Consider the following 24,006-nt stretch of genomic DNA (forward strand, 5'->3'; position numbering starts at 1 on the left):
TGCACTTATTACCGGGGACTTCTGTTGTAGTGCGAGTTCTGCTGCTTGCTCAGGGTGTGGCATCGGTTGTGCTTGTAAATTTTTTTTTTCATAGATATGTTTGGCTAGATGCTCTAATTTGGGTTGTGGTGGTGGTGTGTGGCTCTCTGGGTTGGAGGACACTTTGTAATCAGAGAGGTTCCATCAGCTGGAATAAAGTTTCATTAAAAAATTGCTCAGAAAGCTGCCCCTGACCTGGGGTCTCTGCCAGTGCCTGTGATTTTTTTCTTTGTTTCAGTTTTCTTGTGTTTGCATGTTTCCTCCCTCCTGTCTTTCAAACAACTACCTACAGAAACAGGGAAATGAGACCGGCTCCTGCATAACGAGATGCCAGAGACAAAGACAGGGTGTGGGGAGGAAGAGTGAGCTTTCAACTCATCTTACAGAAGTTGACATAACTGATAGAGATATTAGAATTTGTGTGTATTGCTTTTCTTGTTGTGTGCTTCAATTTATAGCAGTTGCTTCAAAACAAATGTTGTTTTGGAGGTGATTTTTCAAAAAGCATCTATTGGATTGATTATGTCTGTTAAAGGGGATGGAAGGCTGAGCAGCACTTTAGAGGCAGAGTGTTACCTTACCAGCTCCTGAGTAGAACAGAATTAACTATGCTTAATTCTCGTGAAAATCCCAACCTAAATGTGTAGGAATGTTGGGCTGTGCTTCTCCAAGCTTGTGTGTTTAGGGATGTACCCTTCTGTACTATTTTAAGGGATTGCACTCTTCCTGTTTTTAGAATAGTTTTCTTTTTAACAGTATATGTTCTCTTTCTTGTATTTTCCGTTCTGCCAGTATGCTGATTATAGCAACAAAGATCCTTTTGACAAAACGGTGCATTTTGAAACAGGAATTTTGTAGTTGGCTTTCTTATGTGTGTCGGGGGGGAAGAAAAGCATTGGTAACAGGCACAGCGCTGTCATTTGAGGCCGGACATGTATTTCAGAGGAATGTTAAGTACAGAAAGAAAACTTCTTTTAGTTGAGCTAAATTTTGCTATTGCAATGTGAGGTCTGTGAGGTGTGGTGGCATACTACTGCTGTGCACCTACAGAATAGTTACTGTAGGCAGTATCATTTTCTGCACAGAACTTTGTGGAAAAAAGCGAGAACATCTATGCTTTTTTAATTTTTTTTATTAGACCAGCCTTAGCTTCACTGAATATATAATTATTTCATTCCATATGCAGAAGCATTACAGCTGAGGTAAACTGATCTATTGACTAACAGGAGTATGAATCGGGTAGAGCAGGCCTGATAATCAACTGGTGATACTCGATGGGGGGAAGAAGAAACATAGAAGTAGAATGTCCTCGTGGTGATACCAGCGCTCCTCAGTTATGCGTTCACGGTTGAATTTTGTGAAATGGTATCCACCTTTCATACCTTGAAAAAGCTTGTTTGTACCTTTTTGTGCTTTTTGAGTTTCTTCAGTTCCCTGATGATGTTACAGTGCAGTTACAGGAGAATTTCAGAAGTCTTGGCATAGGATTAATTTGATGAAGAAAACATCCTTAGCAGTTCTTCACTGAAACTATGAAGCTCCTGTAGATGGATTATGTAAACTCACTGCTGGTCAAATACTTATTTTCAGCTGGTCTTGCTATTAAATTTTCCTGCCTTTAAAAATCAGGGAAGTAAGAATTCAGGTCGATGCTGGGGAGCTTTTACTAAGTTAACGTCTCTGTTCCTAAGTCACCGAAATATTATTTTTCTTTATATCTCTTGACTGAAATTCTGAGATGGAGTGGAAAATAATGTATTACTTTCAATCCAGGTCTTGGAAGAAAAGCTCATTCTTTGGGTGAAGTATGAGATGGATCTCTAGGTATCTGAAACTGTATTTCAGAACTCTGGTTGGGTTGTGTGTGAAACCAAATGTGAAGAAATTAGGAAGGATGAGCACTGAGCGTGTTAGAGATGGCTGATGAGTGTGCAGTGCACCTTAAATGATGATGTTAACTATATTTAAAGCAACTTTCAATAGCTAGTGCTATGAAATAGGTTAGCAATGGGTTACCTTTTTCTGACTTCTGCAGGCAGTGAACACCCTCTATTTGACCTGAAATAACCTATAATGAGGCATAAAGCCTGGAGAATCCTGTTACCTGTTCTTGGCTTCCCCCACCCCCCTTTATAGACTGTTTTGATTTAGAGTCTCTATCTCTTTTACAGATTTCTAGAGAAATTGAAGCTCTGTTTCTCTTCAGAGGCACTAACTTTTGAGTGACAGATGAGCAGAGGAACAACATGTAACTGTGGAAGTGGATTTTAGTCTGTGACTTTATTTGATAGCGTAGTATTTCCTCCAGGGTAGGCCTTCCCCCCTCCTCCTTAATTCTTCAGTTGTTTTATTTCAATATAGTGAATGTTGGGAAAGATGGCAAGAATTGGTGTGTCTTGGTTTTAGATGCAGTTTGGGGATAATCTTTGTACAGTTTTGTAGTATTTTTTCACATTACGTCACTTCTTTTCATATAGTATCTTAATATTTCACTTCAATTTTGAGAGTGGGTAACTTTCTCACAAAATGGGGTTAATCTCTAGCTTAGCAATTTTGCTTGATAATGGAAGAAGAGCCAAATAACTGGAGTGTTTTTTAAGCAAGTCAATTCAAGTAGTTTAGTTCTGATTTTTTTTCTTATTCAATGACTTGGAATCAGTTTAATTTCAAAATATCTCTGCCTATGTTATTAACTTTACATATTTAATAGTCCCAGCATTATGTAAACTTTTTGTACAGTCTTTTTTCACCTTGTGTTTTCAGGAAAAATTAGAAAATACTCCTTTTTGGAAGTATGGCCTTTTCTCCAGCTCTATTGTGCCCTACAGTATTTGGGTATAACAGGATGAAGCCTAGAAAAATGTTAAGTTCAAGTTCTGAAACACAGCGATAAAATAAGACCCAGTGAAATATCCGAAGACAAAACAGATATAAGAAATATTTTCATATATTTTTGGTATGATCAAAGCTACAGCAACTATCTCAATATTAAACAAGTAACTGGATTCTTATGTACAGAAAATTAGTATTGCATGTTATGAGTGACACTCCCATCAAAAAAGCTATTTTTAAAATCAGTAATCTTTAAAGTAATGTGAGACTTTCCATTCTTGCTAAAATAATTTAACAGTTCTAGAAAACTATTGTAGTGCTTTTTAAAGCATGTTACAAATTAAATATGATTAATGCTTTTCATGTAAAAAGTCAGCTATTGTCAAATGCAAATCTCTTCGTATTTGTATAAACGTTACTTGCCGGATATGTACGGCACCACAGTAACTACCCGTTCAGAATAAGTGGTGGAAAATGTAGGGACAGAAAAGCTCAGGTCCTAATACCCGTGCAGAGTCCCATTAACAACATGGTTAAAAGAGGAGGGTGTGGCAGCAGGTCCGAGATGCTCACAGCCACTTTCCATGCCTGTTGGAAACCACTCTCTGTAATCCGCCGACCTGAGCATTTCTTACCCTTCTCTGCACTGGAGGCTGTGCTCCTTTAGGTTACTACACTGTATTGTCCTGCAGCTGTTTTTATGTGACCGGGACACTTAACTTCCAAGGCGTGAGATTGGCAGGAACTTAAATTGCTGGGTGAGACAAGATTTTTATCACAAAGCTGAAGCTTGCCTGTTGCCTTGCCTTGGGGAGAGCGGTGTCCAGTACCCGAGAAAACTTGCTTTGTGTTATCTTAGGAGTTCTACTTGAGTTTTACTTGACTCTTGGTTAGAAGGTGAACTGTGAGATGGAAGTGGGTCTCCTCACCTCGTGCTCACCTTGTCTTGAATCGTGATAAAGTGAGATAACAAAACTGGTCCCTGGGCAGGAAAAACTGCCAGTAGAACAGCTTCAGCTGGGATTGCGATAACTGGTGCAGCTGTGCTTTGTGTGGGGCTGGAGTGTCTTCATTGCAAAGATGTTTGCTGCTTTTATTAGTGTGACCAAATCCCTCCAGGCCTGCTCCCTAGGGTCTTTGGATGTGAACTGACATCTGAACCTTTCCCGATCCTGCTGGTATAGACTGAAACAAGTGCCTGCCCACAGAAAGGAGCTAGCATAGGCTCAAGGTCTGAATGAGAAGGTTGTCATATAAATGCAAAAGTGCAGAGAGAAAACAAACTTCAGTACTGATAATCGATACAAAATTTATCATAAGGGAAGCAAAGAAACTTTTTTTTTTTACTGGCCGTTTAAGCTCCCTCTGGAAGATAAGAGTAACCACTAGCATCAGGTATTCATAAAAATTATCTATATGCACAACTTTATCTGAAACTTCAGTGACTTACTTTTACAAAAGTAATATACTTTTTCATATGTAGATATGAAAACACATTTCTTCTCCTGTGTTTCCACAGTCTCTGTTTACTAGTTTGTTTTGGTCCTTTGTCAGTGTTTACAAAAAATGGTGTGTTAACCTTTACCTTATTCCACTAGTTTGAGTAAAATGTACTAATTTTTTTCCCTCTTCTGTGTTGTGCAGGTTTTGCCTGTATTGGTACACAACAATTGGTGGAACTTGCACAATTTCCAGAAGGCTTTTTTATTTGTTTCTTGTAAGATGTCTTTCTGCCTTTTTGACTGAAAAGCTGTTAATGTGCATCATTGCCTTGTAAACCTCTTCCTTCCTGTGTTTTCCTAGAAACTTAGGTCATCTGCTACTTCCTACCATTTTCCTTTCAATTATTCTGTGGTTTATTTTTTTTTTAAATGATTAGAATTGCTTGCTTGTCTAAAATCTGTTCTAGTTGAGAAGTTTTTTCCACCGCTTGTTTTTGAAGATTTGAACTATTTATAGGGGTAGAGGAGGTCATCACAAGATCTTTATTTTTCAGTGCTTGAATCTGTTTAATATGGGAATTTTGGTGTTTGGGATCTTACTTGTGAAGCCCTTCGGAAGGAACAGGATTTGTTCCTAAGAGAAGAAAAAAGCTCTTTGTCTCCTCTTTCCTTATCTATTAATATCAACTTATTTTGTGATTCAAGAAATAAATTGGTATTCAGCCTAATAGGAATGGATTGCTTTCATGAGATTCTAAAGGGTTTTTTTAATACCTTTTCTTTATGGCTTTTGAAATGTTGCTATGGGCTAACTTCTTCCTTTTACTGTGTCAGCTCTGAGCCCTGCAAGAGGACATCGTGGGAGTTTTTCTCAAGAAATAATTTGGGAGCTCTTTGCAACAAGCGGTCTTTGAAACTAAATGTGTTTTTAAAGTTGGTTGAGATGTCTAAACTTTGTTTTAAAGATAAAAATGAGTGAATGTTAAAAGTTTATTTATGCTGCAAATTGGAAGATTATTAAATATGGAAGGGAATACAACAGAGGAAAAACTGATGCACATTTATCAGTATTAGGCTCTAGCTAGTGGGGTCATATGCTGCATGTAATCTTGCCTTTCTTTTTGCATACCTTTCTGTATAGTTAAATCAATAAGTTCCTCTGTGTAGGCGAGAGGGAGAGATTTCTTGCACTGATGGTGTTGGGAAACACTATAATATGGGTTATTACAGTTATTGATCTGTTAGGAGGCAAAAGGCTGAACCTTCTGTGAGAGAATATGCATTCCTAATGCACTGGTTTTTGCCCGTTGGAAACGCTGCTTCCTCCACATCTTCAGAAATCTGAAAGAAGTGGTAAACACCTATTTTCCCTCCATTCTTTCTTTATTGTTCTACATATGCCGTATCTAACTTATACAGCTGTTTTCAGTGAGCAACCAATGCTATCTTCGTGATGTTGTTGCTTACAGTGAAAGAAAAACACCTGTTATATAAAAGCAAAATATTAAAAACACAGTTTTAAGTAAGGAATTTGTATGCTGAAAAAAATAAATTGGGACTTTGAAGAGTTTTCATTCTGTGTGTGTATATATAAAAAAAACCTTTCAAACATACTTACTGGAGGGGTGTGTGTATATATATGTTTGTGTGTGTATCTCTGTATACGTTTGAAGGTTGTTACTGGGTATAGCTGAAGTGACTGGTCTGAAAACGGTAGCAGAAGAAGATAAATCGAGAGAAGTGTGTTGGATTAGATGTCTTAATTCTTTTACAGTTGCCAGATTTAAAACAAAGGCTAAGGTTCTTATTTACTGTAATATTTTTGTTGCAGAAGGAATTTAATATGATCTAGGTGTGCTGTCTTGGCAACTTAGTAACTGCTTGATAACTAAATTCTTGTTGGTCCTATTGGAAGAGCGATTATGATTTTTCTTGTATTTGGGGAAAGTTTTAACTCAAATGTTACTTACTGCTGGGTAATTCTCAGTGTGTAGGAAACAGTTTTATACACCTCCTGAACTGTGCTCTCTTGGTACAGTAGACCATGATTTGCAAATTTTTGCATCACATGTCAGACTCAGTGAGCTCAACAGGTTATTTATGTGCGCTGTTGCAAATTTAACATGCAAGTCCTGTGGGGAGAACCATAATTATGCGTCACTGTACTGATGTGTGCTTTGTCCAGCTGAAAATCTTTTATAATAAGAGGGGAAAAAGATAATTTTGAATGAACCTCGTCCACCTTGAGTAGTTTAGAGGACTCGATGAAGAATCAACTTTATGTAAGTAGGTCCCCTTCATGGGCATGCAGTTGTTCTGGCATGCCAGCCATTCTGTGAAGGTAAAGTAGCAACAAGGAAAATAGCCATCTAGATTTATATTCTTACAGGAGCTGCATTTGATATTGTCTAGAGCTATTCTAAAATCAGACTTCTAAATAGATTTCTTAGCCAGGTTGGTCTGCTTCTAATTCTAACAAAAGCCCAGCAGACTAAGAATGCAAAATTAAGCAATGAAATCAAAATAAAATGGCTGGAAATAAAAAGGAAAAATGGCATGCATATTTGTTTAGGAAGTTTTTTTTTTTTTTTTTTTTTTTTTTTAAAAAGACAGTGGCATTTGAACAGGTGGTTTACCAACAGGAGTTTGAGCTAAACCGCTCTATCAAATTTCATTTCTACTTTAGGGAAGGTGGCAAAATCTTTTGGAAATACTTACAGCAATGGAAAAAGCATGGCTTTATGTCCTACCTCTCTACTCACTCTGATTCCTCTTACCGCATTGAAGAGCGACAGACAGTAGCAGTAGTTTGAATACATCCTTCAGCACTGTACTGTCATGCAGAACCTGAAGGTGTGGGTTCTCCTAAACACTGCTGTTAGGGACTTTTATTTCAGTGTGCCTACTGTTTTCGGGTTCAAAAAGAATTAGTCTTTTAAAAGAAGAGATTAGGCTGGTGAAGCCCCAGCTGGTTGAAATGCGCCGTTTGTGTTGATGGTGGCACATTCTGATTTGGAGAGCGTGCTCTCATTTGGGGCTGGTGGCCAATACTGTGCTGCTTGTGCTTTCTTTTCAGTTGCATAACAGCTTCTTGCCCAGCAGAAAAATAAATGCTTGAAGTATTGTTCCATTTGTCTTTTTAACTATGATTGCAGTCATATTGGCATCACAAGATTTAGCTTTTGGTATTTGTGGAAAATATTAATATAGTGATTGTATTCTTCATTACTGCTACTGGTACAAATGACAGCATTGAGTCATAGGAGTTCACTCTGCTATTTTATGTAAAGTATGTTTGTGTCCAGTGTATGGCGTCGGTTCTGTTTCCAAGTGTTGAGACAATGGTGCAATTGAGACTAGTTCGCATCACGCTTAAATGAACTTATATTTTCAGTTTCTGGTATCAATGCAACATTGGTAGTGTCCGATTAAAAATATCTCAAATGTTGCACAAATCTAAAGTCAGCCCTGTAACATTTTTCTTAGGTGGGTAGTAACTATGTCTTACAGCTGCAAAATTGGATCATTTAATTGTTTGCTTCTCACTAAAACTCTCTCCAAGCTTGGAACCAACCTCTGGCCTTCCAGCCTCAACCTTTGTCACTCATCTGTGCAGGGCTGAGGTTTCATGTCAGGCAAAGGCTACCATTGGGTCAGCTTAATTTTGTTGGTGTATGGTGGGCCAAAATTCCTGAGCTCTGAAATATCTTACGTGTTTTAATCAAAGATCGTAATCATTGCTTTTGTTGTTAAACTTCTGGGTGTCTGGTTGCTACCCCTAGAACTGGATGTTGGCTTCTTTGGTGAGCTAGCATCAGAGCTGCCTCTGCACAGGTGCCTCTGCATCTCACTCTTCTCTGTGGTGGAGTGCGTGTGTGTGCCCGTGCAGTTCACGTCCAGAATTGCCTCCATGGTTATGCAAGGAAACAATTCATATGGCACATGTTACTTGAAACACCTTGGTGCTTTCTCCTTTGCTCCGCTCCCTCTCTCCCATGGGTCAGAGATCTGTTCGCAGAGCTGGTTTTGAGGAGACCGGGGCGTGGGATTCCCTGGGCTTGTATCTCATAACTCTTTGTACTTTCTGTAGATGCATTTTGCTTTATAAATTGCAAGAAACCTCGATTGCCAGTGCTTTGTTATGAATCATACAGCTGGAGTAAGGGAATTCCTCAGGGTGCACAGTTCACGGGTATGAAAGCGCTCACATCAGTACAGCTTGTTCAGCTACATATCCAAAATAAACAATAACATAGAGGTGCTGCTACTACCAGTAATAACGTTTCTTCTGGGGGGAAAGAGAGGGCAACTAATTCAGCTTTGTATTTGCTAAATAACTTGAAAAGTTGGGCAGCACTTAATATAAAAAGAACATGTTTTTAACCTGGGAAAAATGACAGTATCCTTACGGTGTTTTCAAAGTGATGCATAGTGTAAATAAAACACTTCATAAGTGCTACTGCTCAAATTGTGCATTTGCTGGAAGTTACTGAGGTTTTAGAAAGCCTCCCTTGACGCCCGGCTGCGCTGCAAGAAGGAATGAGTGTGTTGGAACCGGTTCTCACCCATGGAGGCTTGAAAGAAGTTGGAAAACAAGTTTTCTGGAGTTAAATTGTAACTATAGTATACCTGGCTGCCACTGGCTAGGCTTTGCCTGCTGGGGATTTTACTACAACAGCAGCAACATAGTGATTGCACTTGTCGGGACAGTTAAAAGGGGCTGTTTATTTTGCAGAAGAATTAAGGGTGTAGTGTGGCAATTTCTCTTCAGCCCCACTGCAGTGGTCTTACTAACTAGTTACTCTGCTACACACCTCCATTACTCTGTCATGAGGAAATGTCAATTTATAGTTAATTATTAATGGTGGTCAGGCCTGGAACAGCCTGTGCTTCTCGAGGTTGTTACAGTCTGCCAAGTTGGTCATGTTTATGAATTTGCCTAGAACTGCTTGAGAAGGCTGGAGATGTAATTTTAAGAATCTAGTAGAGAGCATCGTTACAGTTAGGTGAACATTAGCAAGATGTTACCAGAGGTGCTCCATTTCACTGAGCAACGTCTGCATGGTTCTCTATTCAGTTTCTGTAGAGAGAAGCTTCACTGGAGGGGGGCAAACTGAAGCGCCTCCTGTTTATTGTCATTACTTTGTGAAAACATATTTATTCCTTTATTTAAATGAATAAACAATGAATTTACTTAGTTGAAATGTGTTTACTTCATTACTTTGTTCGTACTTTCTTCAGAAGCACAGAATTCAGTCTTAACTCTGATCAAAATTCACACACTTTCTATAATTTAATGTTTAATAAGCCAACTGTAGACTTCCCAGTTCTCTCTACTTCAAACTTAGAGCCAAGAAGACTAATTTCCTTCAAAGGGAGCCTATCTAGAGGTAATAATAGTTGGTAGGTGTCTCAAGACAGGCTTTCTTTTCCACATCCCCTGCAGTATTCACTAGCAGCATCTGGCATGTGAGGCGGCACGCAGCAACCTCAGTATTGGAGCAAAGCAAGCTGGAGAACTCCGGAGCCAATTTCAGCTTGTGTGCCTCTGCCCGGGAGCGGTCACTGTGCTGGAGTGAAGTTATGATGGTCATCTTGCACTTGGGGAAGGAGAAGAGGGCTTTAAAAACACTTGTAGGGGGAATGGACAGAATTCTCTGAGACTAAAACTGAAAATCGAGTCTGAAGCTACTTGAGTAGCCGGAGGCTGCCTGTGGTACGTCACCTGGGGGTTGTGCTTTTCAGACCACCTTCTGATGGTTTTGTTTACTCTGCTTTGGTTTGCATCCTGGAGTGGTCTTGTAGTACACATATTTGGTTTTTATTTTAAATTAAATTTAACTGGAAGATGTACGCCAACTGCTCATGAGTGCTCAGACTCAAGTAACCTCCCTGAAATGAGCACAGAGTGAGGTTTTTCTTTCCGTTACCACCGGCTGCTTTGCTCTACACATCCCTGTCTCATTGTGCTGCTGGACTTGTTAACGTATATATAGTCTGACAAGCTTCGGTTTGTACGAGGAAGCAGGAGTAGTCTTGATAAGAAGTGTGCAGAAAGATGTATAAGCTCAGTGAAATGATTTGTGACAAGGGGGGGAAAGAAAGATCCACTCTGTGGTAGATGAAAATGTGCAGTATGTTATTTTCTTTTACCAGAAGACCTGCTTAAAAAAAACAAAAACAAACAAAACCCGAAAAACCCCTGTAACACAGTACTTCATTACTCTTTCCAGTGTAACTATCTGTAGGATTATATTGTAACCTGAATCCCCCAAAATAGTAACCTCACCAAAAGCCCCACAAACAAACCAACCCCAGGGGAAAAAAAAAAAACCCAAACAAAAAACCAAACCACCACCAGCCCCAACCACAAAAAACCCCCAAACCAACAAAAGAGCCCCCACAGCATGGCAGTGCTGTTAGAGTAGAGGGTGTTGTGGTATTTTTCCTTTCTCTTCAACGTTTGTTGTGCAGCTCTGCTGTCTGGGTGTGGGGCTGGGTTTTCATCTGGGTGGGGGGAAATCAATTCTATTAATCAACTTTGCTTCTCAAAGCAAAGACCTGCAGCAGCTGGTTATATCGGATAGTTATATGCTGTTCTGGTGTATTTCATTGCATATATGTTAATGTATAGTAAAGAGTGTGCTTCTGTCTGAAATGTCTTCTGAGCACTGCGTATGAGTGCATGGCAGAGGTCTTTAAGCAGTCTCAGGATGCTGCAGGATTTTAATGTGCCAGTTTCATGGCAACGTATGAAGATACTGTAGCCTCTCCAAATAAGACTGCATCTTGAAGTACATGTTTAAAAAAAGACAAACGAAATAATGGGGGTAAAGGAGAAGTTTTTAGGGGAAGGTAAGAAATTAGGTGCTCATACAAGAACTCTAAGACCATTTTTACTTTTCTGGAGTAAAGTTTGACTTTAGTTCAGTCTGTCATGATTACATCAAAGGTTGTTCTCCCAGGGTATGTCATCACTTTAATTTAGCGCTTAATTTTTTTTCTTTCTTGGAGTTGCTAAAAATGTTCTCATAAGAACTCAATAAACACTTCCTATCTGAGAACAGAGCTGTTACTGTGGTCAGAGTTCACGGTTCTGGAGTTAAGCCTGTAAGAAACACAGAAACCCCAAAAGATGATAGCCTAGTTTTTCTCATCCAACTGAAATTAATGTTAAAAGAGAAAGCTGGGACTATATGCTTCCAGTCCTTCTGGACTGGTTTGAACAGCATGAGCTATAGAAAACTTAGATGTTTTTGAACGCCAGTGGTCCCAACAGGCTCATGTAAGGATTTGAGTGGTCCTCTGGCAGTGCTAAAAGACTCTACTCCCCCCATTCTCCCGCCCACTGGGTTGCTGTCCTGTCTTCAGAAAACCTCATTAATTGCAATGTAGGTTTATCACTGTTTTTTCAAAGTAATCTTGATTTCATGCCATCAGCTTTGGCAACGCGCTTACATGGGCAAATACCTTCTCCAGAAGTTAAACCAAGCAAGACGTTTGCTGTTTGGTTACGGCAGATCCAGGACGAATGGACCCGCTGGGGTTGTTGCGGCTTAGCAAGCCTCTCGCTGGTGGGTCAGATGTCCAGGCTCTTTCCTGTTGGGCAGCGCAGCTTTGGCTGCTCACGCCGGACCTGTTTCTGCCCAGGGGCTTAGTGGTGTAGCCATGCTCCTTGGTCTGCTTGGCATTTAGATTTGTCTCCGAGTCGTGGAGGAGATGCTGGCCGTCTGAAGTCTCCTGTGAGCACACTGGGATAACACAGTAGCGTTACCTTGAGAAGAGGGACGGTTTCTTTACTTTTGAAGTGTAGAAGTTTTTTGAGGTTGAATATTTTACTTCTCTCATGCACATGCATGACACTTACACCTTGTAAGTGGGGATTCTGGTGAAAAAGCAAACGGAGTTTTTTAGCAGGAACCTTGAAAAAATTTTAAGAAAAAAATATTATTTTGAGACTTTATTGTCTTTGGAGTAGATGTGGCAAATCCGGTATTTGAGTTGTCCCAGAAGAACTGGAGGAACAGTAGGCTGCTGACAGAAGGTTTGGCTTGGCCTAAGCTGTGCAGGTTGCGCTGGAAGCTCCAAGTAGGCTTGGACATATGTGTGCTCTGGGGTGGTCAGTGAGGCTTGATTTTGGAGCTCTAAGCAATGTGATCAGGATAAATGATTCAGTTAAATATAACTATTATAGAAAAGAAGGTAACTCCCATAGTCAATAATATGCTTATGCTGTGCACCAGGCACTTTGTAATGGGGTATGTTATTTAGGAGAGAATTCAAGAGTTTGGAGAATTTTTGCCCGTGTTTTGAGGTTGAGAGTTAGTCTTAAATCCTTGGCATGGAGCAGGAGGCCAGTGGCAGTCCCATAATATTTGGTGGTGAGAGAGCCTAGCTGCCGGTGGTCCTCAGCTTTCTGCATTGTCTGGCTCTGGGCAAACAGCTTTGGAAAGGAAAGGGCTTTGAAGTTTTCTTTACTGCTGGGGCAAAAACTATTACAGGATGCTAAACTGAGGTGATGGTATGATTATTTTAATCGCTCTTAAGATGTTTAAATGTTAATTTGCATAAATCAAATCACAGCTTCAGAATAATTATGCCATGCATTTGGTTAGTTTTCGTTTGATCAGAGTCATTGCAATGTCTGGCTCAAATTTTATATGACTCATCTGCAATTTAAATACCTATTGCCAGAATCTTCATGTGCTTGGTATGAAAAAGTGATGTAATTAAAGTATTATTGGTATTGAATTCATCTCTGAGAGCTGATCGGACTGGTATAAGTCATAGCTTCCCTGAAACCTTGTAGTCATTTACACTGGGGTCCATCCGGTGCCTTTTTCTTGGTGTTTAGCGTACGTGACGTAAAAGTTTAAGGCATGAGGACGTTGCTATTGGCCACAAGAAATTAAATATGAAATAACTTTAGGTTAGCTCGTTTGGAAAATATACTCGTGTCCTGATTTTTTTTAGAAGAGGAAGCTGCTGTAAAGCTTGGAAATGTGAATGCAGGATTCTCACTCGCTTTTTCTTTTTCTCTCCCTCCGTAGGTATGGCCTCACAAGTCTTGGTCTATCCACCATATGTTTATCAAACCCAGTCAAGTGCCTTTTGTAGTGTGAAGAAACTCAAACTAGAACCAAGCAGTTGTGTGTACCACGAAAGAACCTACCCACAAATCTATGTGAATGGTAAAAACTTTGGAATTTCTCCCCACAGGGTTAGTACTTTCTTTCAGACTAAAAACCCATTTGACAGACCTCGAGGACAGAACTTTTTGTTGCAGTCAAATGCTGTTGCTTTAAAAAATACTGCAGGTGCTACGAAAGCGTTAGCAGCGCGGGCGCAGCAAGCTCAGTTAGAGGCACCTCGGACTGGGACGCAAGGAAGCCGATCAGATATCCTGGAAGGACCCCAGCGATGTGGATTGAAGCGTAAGAGCGAAGAGCTGGATAATCAAAACAGCACGATGCAGATTGTTGATGAACTGTCCATCCTGCCTGCAATGTTGCAAACCAACATAGGAAACCCCGTGACGGTTGTGACAACGGCTGCAACTTCAAAACAAAGTGGTACAAGCGGAGATGGAGATTACCAGTTAGTACAGCATGAGGTATTGTGCTCTGTGAAAAACACTTATGAGGTTCTTGATTTCCTTGGGCGAGGGACCTTTGGACAAGTAGTGAAGTGCTGGAAAAGGGGGACAAATGAGATTGTGGCAATCAAAATCTTGAAGAATCATCCTTCGTATGCGCGCCAAGGACAAATAGAAGTGAGCATATTAGCAAGACTGAGTACTGAAAATGCTGATGAATTTAACTTTGTGAGAGCCTACGAATGCTTTCAGCATCGTAACCATACTTGTCTGGTTTTTGAGATGTTGGAACAGAATTTATATGACTTCCTGAAACAAAACAAATTCAGCCCTCTGCAACTGAAAGTAATACGGCCTATTCTGCAACAGGTGGCCACTGCACTGAAAAAACTAAAAAGTCTGGGTTTAATCCATGCTGACCTCAAACCGGAGAACATTATGTTGGTGGATCCTGTTCGGCAGCCTTACCGGGTTAAAGTAATAGATTTTGGGTCTGCCAGCCATGTATCAAAGACTATTTGTTCAACCTATTTACAATCTCGATATTACAGGTAGGTGTCTTTTACTTTGTTTTTAATAGAACAAGGTTTTAGCATTTATTAAAATTAATGGCTTAAATAATTACTCTTTCAGATAACTAATAAGAATAATTTGGAAGACGTAAGAACCATCTAAGAATGAAGGCCATACTAAGATTAAGTGGTTGGTTACCATTTTAAATGTGAATACTTGCTCTGAATGTTTTTATAGTGTTATTTTTTTCTAGAAGTATGTTTTGTGTTGCACTCTGAAGTCATCACTTACTGTTATTTTGAGACCTCTGATGAGACTTTTTAAAAGGAAAATAGAAAAAAAAAATCAGCTTTCACTTGCTTGATTAAGATGCCTTTCCTGCCTTCCTAACATGATGTGTTTTTTTCTGTAAGCAGCTGGACAGCGTACTAGAAGTGCCATATTTTTATATCCTGTTGCCAAAGATTATGTAAATGCCTCTGTTTTTCTCCAGCACTTGTAAATATTTTGCCTAGTTCTTATAAACTCAGTTGTGATTGAGTGCCTTCAGCAGCTGTGGACTTCAGTGAACTTCTGGTGTTAGTGAGTGATAGGATACTTAAATGTTTAAGGTGATAACCAGGTGGGCATTTAAAGTGATTTTGGTATGTGGTTGCATTCTGCATTGGCCTCAAAATGGAGGTATATTTCTGATTTTGTTTTTTAATCCTTTCTTTGTATAGTTATCCAATCTGTGTGACATGTAAAAGCTGTTAATATTTACCATCTGAGGTCCTTTGTTTTCTTTATAAGCTGAACTTGTCTTGATTGAAGACCTTTTTCAGTTCTGCTTTGCATCATTGGCAATAGTATGTCCTGGGTATTGCCTGTCTCTGCAAATTCAGTAAAAAGCTAGTAAACTAGGACAATGAGTAATTTGAAGAAAATTTTAAATATTTTACAGCTATTCATGTTGGAAGTGAAAACTTGTGCAATGCAGTTCTAAGCTTGATGAAATTAGTGATTGGAGTTCATGCCAGAAGCATCTAACTATTATTGGACTGTAGCTTGTAAACAAGAACATTTCATGTACAGTGCTCATATAAAATATTCTAATTCATCACCTGCATTTCCCCATTACTTAATTACAAACTGCAGCTAAGGGTTTAAAAACTGCACAAAGTTCGTCAACAGAAAACTAAATTGGGAAACTATATGGATTGATGCATACCCGCATTACAAAAAAATGTGCACGAGAGGAAATAAGAAATTAAGTAACTTGAGAGTTCATTTTGGTGTAATAGCTGTACACCACTCATACTATATTTTCGGGCCCCTCAGGACAAAAACGTGCAAGTCTTGAAAAGGCGGCGTGAATTCTGAGAGGTTCTAGACAAGTGCAAATATCTTAACATCAGCTGTTCTGTACAAGTTCGTAATTCAGCAGATACTCAAGATGCGTGGTCTGAGAATACTTCCTTACGTATTTTGGCTTTTTATTTATTGAAGCAATTACAGATTACTGTGAGCTATTGCCATTTCTCCCTTCCGCCTCCCCAAGAACTGACAAAGGGAGAGGCTGTAGGCAGCCGGACTGGGTGGTCCTATTGTAGTACTTCGTTCTTGACTAACTAGTTTCAAATTTTTGTTTTCTATTTCAGATGGCTCATTAGACATAGCATTGTTGCACTTATTCAGTTGCCTATGTACAAATTTTAGCTGTAGTTTCGTTTTACTTGGGTTGATGTTCCTTTGCACTTACACTTTATATAGAATTTTGACATGCCTGCTAGGTTGAGCAGGTCTGTACGCTGGCAAGATCAATGTGCAACTCTGTGGCACCTTGTGTGCATTTTGAATACTTGTATTGCATTACATGCACTGAAGTGTGAGTAAATGGGGTTCGTTGTGGATGTACATTCAAAAATATTCTTCCCCCCCCAAGACTGAGACTCGTGGGTTTGTATGCTTGTCTTGGCTCAGTGATGTTGAATGATATTCATAGACTCATATAACGTGTGCACCTAAAATTCCCTAGTTACTAAGTTGCACTTAAGTGCTTTGTAAATATTCAGGCTGTTCAGTAGAAGATCATATTCTTTTATCTTGTATAGTTTTATAATCCTTCTATAATGCTTCTATAAAGTAGTATTTAAGTCAGTATTTTTTTGAAAGTAAAAAGGACATACAAAAAGAAAAAAGGTTAGGGTCTATCTACTTGAATAGTTTTGGTGTTATATTCAAGTTAAATATTGGTTGAGATAATTTTGAAACTGACTTAATTTTGAAAAAAAAGATACTATACTTAAATTATTTTCAGCAGAAAGTTTACTTCTGAAAAGATTTACTTCTGAAAAGGTTTTTAGCATGCTGGATTTCATCGTGGATGCATGGCTTTCTACCAGTTTGGTGATTCAAATTAACTTTGTGTAGTTTGGCACGCAGTTTCTCAAACTTTCTTTTTATTGCTTTGGAAGTACCTGACTAGCATAAATAATATTAGAAAATTTCATCCAGAAGGTCTCAAAGTAGATGATGCCAGGGAAATTTGAAGAGAAAAGCCTTAAAGAGGAATGAGAAAGGCCTTCAGAGAATATATTGTATTGAAATGGAATTTATTTTGCAAGAGATTGTGCTTCTTGTCAATCAAATAAGGGGCTACTTCATAAAATATAACTGTACTTAAATGTTTTTTGCATTGGAAAAGGGTGGGAGTGATAGTGCAGGTTTGACTTGTTTGACTATGACATGTTGAAACAAACCCTTTAAAAAAATCAAGCAGCAGTTGGGACACTGAAATCTCCCCCCCCGCCCCCCCCCCCCCCCCCCCCCCCCCCCCCCCCCCAGCTCAGTCATGCTATGTGTTTGTTTAGGTTATTTAGCAAGAAAACATCCGTTTAAATAGATTTTTATTTAAAGCTTCAAGCTAAATTAATCCAATTAGAGTTCAAATTGGAAACGTTTTTTAAAAAAATGCTTGTTCCCTACAGCACCTCTTTTATTAGTGTGATCCCATCTGTATTCTTGTGTACAATCTTTGGAAATTGTTTCTGTGCTAAGCAGTATGTATTGTCATGAGCTTTACCTGTAGCTCTTACCAGTGGGGATCCTTGCGTGGTCAGAGATGACAGTGCGTGAGACTTTGCTTCACCAAGTGACAGGCACAATACACTACTTAAACATTTATATGGATATTTCCTAGGTAAATGTGATGTGAACCTGGCCTTTTCTGATGTGCAAAAGCACTCAGTCAGGCCCAAGAGTTTAAAGATAAAGTTACTAAGCGGAAACATTTTGTTTTAAAATGACTATGTTAGGATCTGAGGCCTTAGAAAGGGATGGAATGAAATGCCCTTGAATGACGGCGTAGGTTGAGAGGAAGCAGGGCTGCATCCCTGCAGCATCGGGATGGCGCTTCTCAACCCTGCGGTGCCGGTGCCATCCTGCTCCGAGGGTGATGCTAACCCTGTCCCTGTCCCTCGTTCTGCTCACCCCGCCTCTGCCAGAGTGCTTGTGCCAGTGTGAGGAGGGAGGGAGGTGGCCTGGGGAGAAGGGAGGAACTGTTATTTCTGGCAGCACTGTTAACTTATGCCATGGTCATTTTCAAGAATAGGATTTGCACTTCCTCTATGGAAAGCGTATGCCCACCAGTGTCTGTAGAGGCGTACACTGAATGCTCAAGAGAAACCCATAGAGAGGTTTTGCAAAAGTGAATAAAGAGAAAGGGTTGGTGGTGGTTGTTCCCCCCCCCGCCCGGATCTTGTCACTGCTTTTTTTTCTTGTTCATGGGACTGTCGTAAGCTAATTATCACGAGAATGGAGAATGCCACAAAGTCTAATGTTACGGTGTTTATTTGGAATGGTAGTGTCAGTATTTTACATCCGTAAGAGGAAGTGAGTAATGAACTGGAAAAATAAGTGGTAAGAGGATTAGGGCTTAAGGCAGGGAATGTAATACAGCCAGGTGAATGGACAATGGGCTGACTTGCCTTACTTACCTTAGTCTATAGCAGAAGAAGAGGTGACATACTGAAGACTATTGGAGGCATTACAGTACTTCGTATGAGGATAGAGCGTAAAAAAGTGAGACTAATTGAATTTTAAAAGGGTGTAGACAAGCAGAAAAATGGAGACAAACTGGATGGAGTGATAATGATTTGATGTTTCCTATTTCTGTTTCAGCTTTGTCAAGCAAAGAGAAAGTAAGAAAATGGTTGAAACAAGTATAAAAATACTTTTTGACTTTTCATTACCTTTTGGAAACTCCTGGCTGTTCTATATTGCTAGAAATTAGAGTATTGATATGAATAAATACTAACCACAATACACTGTCTTAAGTCACAGATTATTATTTTTTGTTTGTTTTAAAGATGAAATGTTATTCTGAATACTCTTTCCCTAAAAGACAGTGTCTGTGCTTACACGCTGTTTTTATGCTGGTCTGGATTTTAATAGCTGTGGGCTAGAGAGATCTGGTATTTGAAGCCTTTTCTTTGCTGCTGGCCTCACATGTTAAGACTGTTGACCTTTTATGAGTGATCTAAGTAGGTAAATAACTAGGCAGTGTATTCATTTTGAAAAGAAAAAAAAACCTTACGTACAGCGTAGGTGATCAAGCTTTTGTCATATATGGAAATGGTATGAGAATTATGTTGCTGTCCTTTTGGTCAACTGTGTCCCAAATCATGAAAAGGGGAGTGTTGCATCCAAAATCAAATCTTTTCCCCTTATCGCACAGTGCAGGCTGCGGAGGAGGGGAATCAACACATTTATTTCTAAGTCTGGTGTCTTGCGCTCATCTGGCGAGGCAGAAAGTTTTCCCAGGGCATGGTGTTTCCCTCTTGGAAGTCATTTTGCTTTGCTTTGCCCCTCTGCTGAGGTTATATGTATTTAGGGAAGCGGGTGTGAGAAGAGGAGCTTCAAAATGGCAGGCTCTAAGGAGCAGTAACCTCCCAGAAGAGCAGAGTGATCTGAAATGGTCAAGGTAGTCCTGCCCACCTGTTTCAGGGAGCAGAGTTACTTTCCTTTCTGTTGCCGTGAGAAGCAATGGCCTTCTCAGCGTTTGGAATTGAGAGACAACTCTTTAGGCCTGGTTTCGCAGCAGACCTCTTCTTTCTTCTGGCACTCCCCCCAGGAGTTTTTCTCCAGAGACGCTTCAGTTAAAACCTGTGTATAATTTCCCCTTTTTGAAATAGCTGTGTGCAACACCAGCGGTTAAGGAGTTCTGTTTTACTCGTTAGCTAATACCCACATGACAGTTAGCGATGTCTTCTGCACGTTGCTGTCATCCGTACCATTCAGCTGTTGTTCAGAGCGGGTAAAATTGTATTTAAAGGATGCACAGTTCCATCTAATGGTACCATCTACGTGGCAGGGTTTGGTAATGATGAAGCCTCTTCCTTCTCTGATACTTTTCTTCTCCCACTTGTTGCTTGGCTGTAACACCAACTGAATTCCTAAAACGCATCGCCATGTTTGCATTGCACGGTGAGCGTAGATCACTAAGGGAGAGCTATAGCAGTGTTTGTGTGTGCAGAGCCTCATGATTTGTAGGGTTTGCTGTTGGTTGGGAGGAGTTATTGCTTAATTGTTTTTCAAGGGGAATCACCTTCATGTTGATTAAATTCAGGGTTGTCTTCCTGATGGATTCCTTCAGGATTTTTGAAAATGAGACTTCGGTAAAGCTTACAAAACTTACCATTCATAAAATCCTTCTAATATCATGGACTTAACAGTAGCCATTGCAGGTGTAGGAGTGAGTATGTTACTTCATTGTGTGCTCCTTAGGCACAGCCTCTGAAGGGAGTTGAACAGTCGCTACTCCAGTTGCCTGTGTAGCTGCCCTGACAGTTACGTTTCCTCCTTTGCCTCCTGTCTCCGAAGAAAACATCTGCTTCATCACACTGTGTCAGATTATACTGCTGTTAGAGTACAGCTGGAAATTTTACTGAAAATATGTTTTGAGAACAAGCACTCACTTTCCTGATGGAAGGATACTCCTCTTGGGATCCAGCGGTCCGTATGCAAACTGCTGTTTAGTTTGGGAAAATGAAATGTATGGGAAGCAATATAATTGATGTCCATATAAAACGGGGCACCAGCTGAACCTGTGGTAGGCTGATGGACAACTTGAGTGATGCTGGCAGAAAGGAAGGTGTCTGGTTATTAAGGGACTCTCATAGCTTGGAAATGTTTTTCTGCTCCACTGGTGACAGCAGTAAAATACGATCCTAGTTATTCAGCAACGTGCCCATAAGGAAAAGCAAATGATGTGAGTAGATGCACTCAGTAGAGTCAACTCATTCCTGAATTGAACAGTGATATCCTCCATCTAGCCTTCCAACTAAGGATAGTTGCTAATCAACATAGAGTGGTTCCAGACAAAATGCCAAATGTCACTAGTGTTGCAGCGCAGCTCAGAGAGATGGAAAAATTGCTGTTGGATGTATTCCTGTTGGATGAGAGCAGGCTTCCCCCCCCCCCCCCCCCTTACCCTCCTCTCCCATGAAGGATCAGAGAGGATGGAGGAAGAGTGATAATCATTGTGTCCTGTGGTCCTGACACTGCTTTCACTTGCCCAGTCAGTTCTGCTGCAGCTTGGAAAAGTGATACGATCCGGTGTGATCTCTTCTGCTTTAAAGGGTTTTGGAAAAAGAATAAAGTAATTGAGTTCTGTGGCTTAATTACTGCCCATGGGCTGGGATGTAGCAAGGGCTATGTGCGTGCTCTGAGGCTGTTGCACTAGGACAGCTTTTTATTTATGGCTTTTTCAGCTTCATACTTAGTTTCAGAATAAACCACCAAAAGCTTATGCTGTTTTTTTCCCCTCAAATCTATGAAACTTATTTGATCTGATTTATTTGTTCTCCCTCTTTCTTAAACACATTCCTTCAAAATTAGGAAAAAATTCTCATGGCTGTAAATTCCTGGCGAGGCTTGTTTTCTCACTGGCCTTTGTAACTTGATTAGATGTAGTCCTTGTCACTGCAGGGACTCCAGAGAACACAGGCTGACAATACCTCCCTAGAGTGTTTTTGTTAAATTGAATGTTTTCTTTTTGTAGGTTAGGATTGTTAGCAGGATGGGTTATTATGACTCAGTGAGTAACACATCCGTTGTATCTGAGTAACTTGTCGATTATCTTCTCCTACCATCAGATCAACATACAACTTACATATGTTTAAAATATCAGCTAAAAGCTTGTATACAAATAAACACCTATCTTAATAGAGATTTTCCTTATAGGGATGACCAAGGAGAGAAGTCGTGCAAAATTGACATCTCAGGAAGCAACTGCTTTTTCAAGTCCACCCATTGCTGTCACATACTTGAAGTTTCTAAATTAGTTTTATCTAGAGTGGGATGTCTTGGTTTTTCTCCCTTCATGATGCCTAATATTCTTGCTCAAATTTTTTTTTAAATTTTGGGTTTTAGATATTTAAACAGGAAGCAAAGCTCTGTTAATTGAGTTTTCGGTCAGTTAGGGAAGTGCAGTATGAGAGCAAGCTAAAAATGCCTCTGTAAACAACTTGCACTTCAACATGCTAGCAGATGTTATTCTATCACTTTGAACTGTGCATCACTGAAGTGTATTGGGATATCTTAAAATAGCCAGGGGTGGTGGCCAGAGACTTTAGACTACTATAGATGGTGAGGCTGTTTTGCTGTTGCAATGAAATAAGCCAGAAGTACATGCTGCTAAGGTCATTTGCTTGCTCAAGGTCAGCATGTTCGAAGTCAGCTGCTGTACTTGTGAGCATGGTTACTGTCAGTAGTATATATAAGAAAAGAGTCGTGATAATGTAACGAATTGCTTTTACAAGTGAATTGGGACACTTAACAAATTTTTTTCCCCCTTTAAAGTTGCAGGGCTGTGATTGCTGGTTTATTTTCTTATCTGAGCAAACAGAACTTAATGTCAAGATAAGCTTTTGTGGCTTGTGCCTGTGAAGAAGTTGCTTTGATTTGGCAAGATTTTGTTTGCACTTTTTGCATAGTGTTCATAAATTGTTTAATTGACTTCCTATTTTAAACTTTTATTTCACGATTACTAGGACCTAACCAAAACCATTATAAGTATCCTCCAGGAGTGGCAATCTCAGCTCATCATAACTTCATGTTTATATAGCTATTTGATAACAAATGTAGTTTCAATTCTCTTATTTTCTAGTCAACGTAACATGGTCTCTAATACCTCACTATTCTCTGTTCATAGAAGCAGAAAATAAGATCAGATTTTTTGGTGGGGTTTGTTTTTTTTGTTCCTGTGTGTCTCCCCCCGCTGTGGAAAAAAAATGGCAGGGTTACTGTAAATTTGCAACTTTTTTCTTTTTCTTTTTTTTTTTTTTTAATCCTCTCTGAAGATCCAGAGGAGTATTGTGGGGATGGGAATGGATGAAATGGCGGCTAGCCTTCGAGTTGGTCATTTTTCTGAGCCAGAGATTTTCCGAGTAACGTAAGCCAGGATAACACATGAAGCATTTGAAGGTACCATGTACCTGCTGGAGATTCTAGTAACGTCAGCCTGGATTTCAAATTAATAGTGATGGCAGGAGCAACAACTTAAATCAGAGTTGATGATGGTTCTCTTGGTCTTTAGACTGCTTTGGTTTGAACAGAAGAGAAATTCTTTCATAATCTTGAAGGCGAAAGAGCTTTTGCTTCTTGCTGTATTTCAGGTTTTTGGGGTTAAACAATAGACTTAACTTTGTCATGGCTAAAGTTTTGGGAAGCAGCTTTTATTTTTCACACATCAAAATAGATCTACTGAAATGCGATCCTTTTTTTCACTGCACTGATATTTGTCACAAAGATTTGTTCATCATACATCTCTACATGAGTGCAGATATATCGGATATCTTAATTGCAGAAAATATCAGCAGTAGCTACAACGCTATATTTGTAAATACTGTGTCTTAACTGCTCCCACTGTGCCTGTTTTGAAAATATGACTGTGTATTTCTGTTGTAAGAGCAGGTAGTACTAGATCTAAATCAACGTGATTGAAAGCAAAGACTATACATCAGCCCCTGTCTCTTCCATCTGGCATCCTTGTCTTTGAAGGAGAGCTGTTTTGTGGGTGAAGGCTATCTTCTGCATCAGCTCATGGCATCCAACACAAGTGAAGAGGATGAAGCAGACATGTAGGGAAGAAGTCTTCTGCGTGGTTGAGTACACAAAGATTGGCCGAGCTGCTGCTCTGCTGACACAGCCTGTGAAAGGGAGAGGATGTACCACAGCTGGGGGCTCGTCCCATTAGCCGCAGAAGGCAAACTGCCTCAGTTGATCTGAAAATCAAGCAGGTTGAACAAGTGCAAATAGAGAATGTGGGCACGTTTAGAACATTTAACACTCATGCTGGTTCAGGCCAAACCCAGCAATAAAATACTATCGTGATTAAAAAAACAAACCAGTGACAAGAAAAAACCCTTTCGTGAACTCTGGCATTAATTGGAAAGTGGTAGAGGCATCTGACATAAAAATAAGTATTTGGGATGTAGTTAAGTAAAATTAAAATTTATATGAACATACGTTGCCTGAAATGTCCATATTGTCAAATTTTATATCATATGTTTGAAGGTCCTTGATCCTGCAGTGCTAGCTAGT

At 39.7% G+C, this 24,006-nt stretch overlaps 1 protein-coding gene across 1 annotated transcript in view; it reads left to right on the plus strand.

Moving 5' to 3' along the window:
- The window catches only part of HIPK3 (homeodomain interacting protein kinase 3), a 73,757-nt gene that overhangs the window by 1,841 nt on the left and 47,910 nt on the right, over positions 1–24,006 (plus strand). The window contains exon 2 of the mRNA XM_050897499.1: positions 13,364–14,459. Within this exon, the coding sequence (XP_050753456.1) occupies positions 13,366–14,459 (1,094 nt within the window). The 5' untranslated portion in view covers positions 13,364–13,365. The remainder of the gene's footprint in view (positions 1–13,363; positions 14,460–24,006) is intronic.

The sequence above is a fragment of the Gymnogyps californianus genome, chromosome 5 (genome assembly GCF_018139145.2).
Source record: "Gymnogyps californianus isolate 813 chromosome 5, ASM1813914v2, whole genome shotgun sequence".
NCBI lineage: Eukaryota > Metazoa > Chordata > Aves > Accipitriformes > Cathartidae > Gymnogyps > Gymnogyps californianus.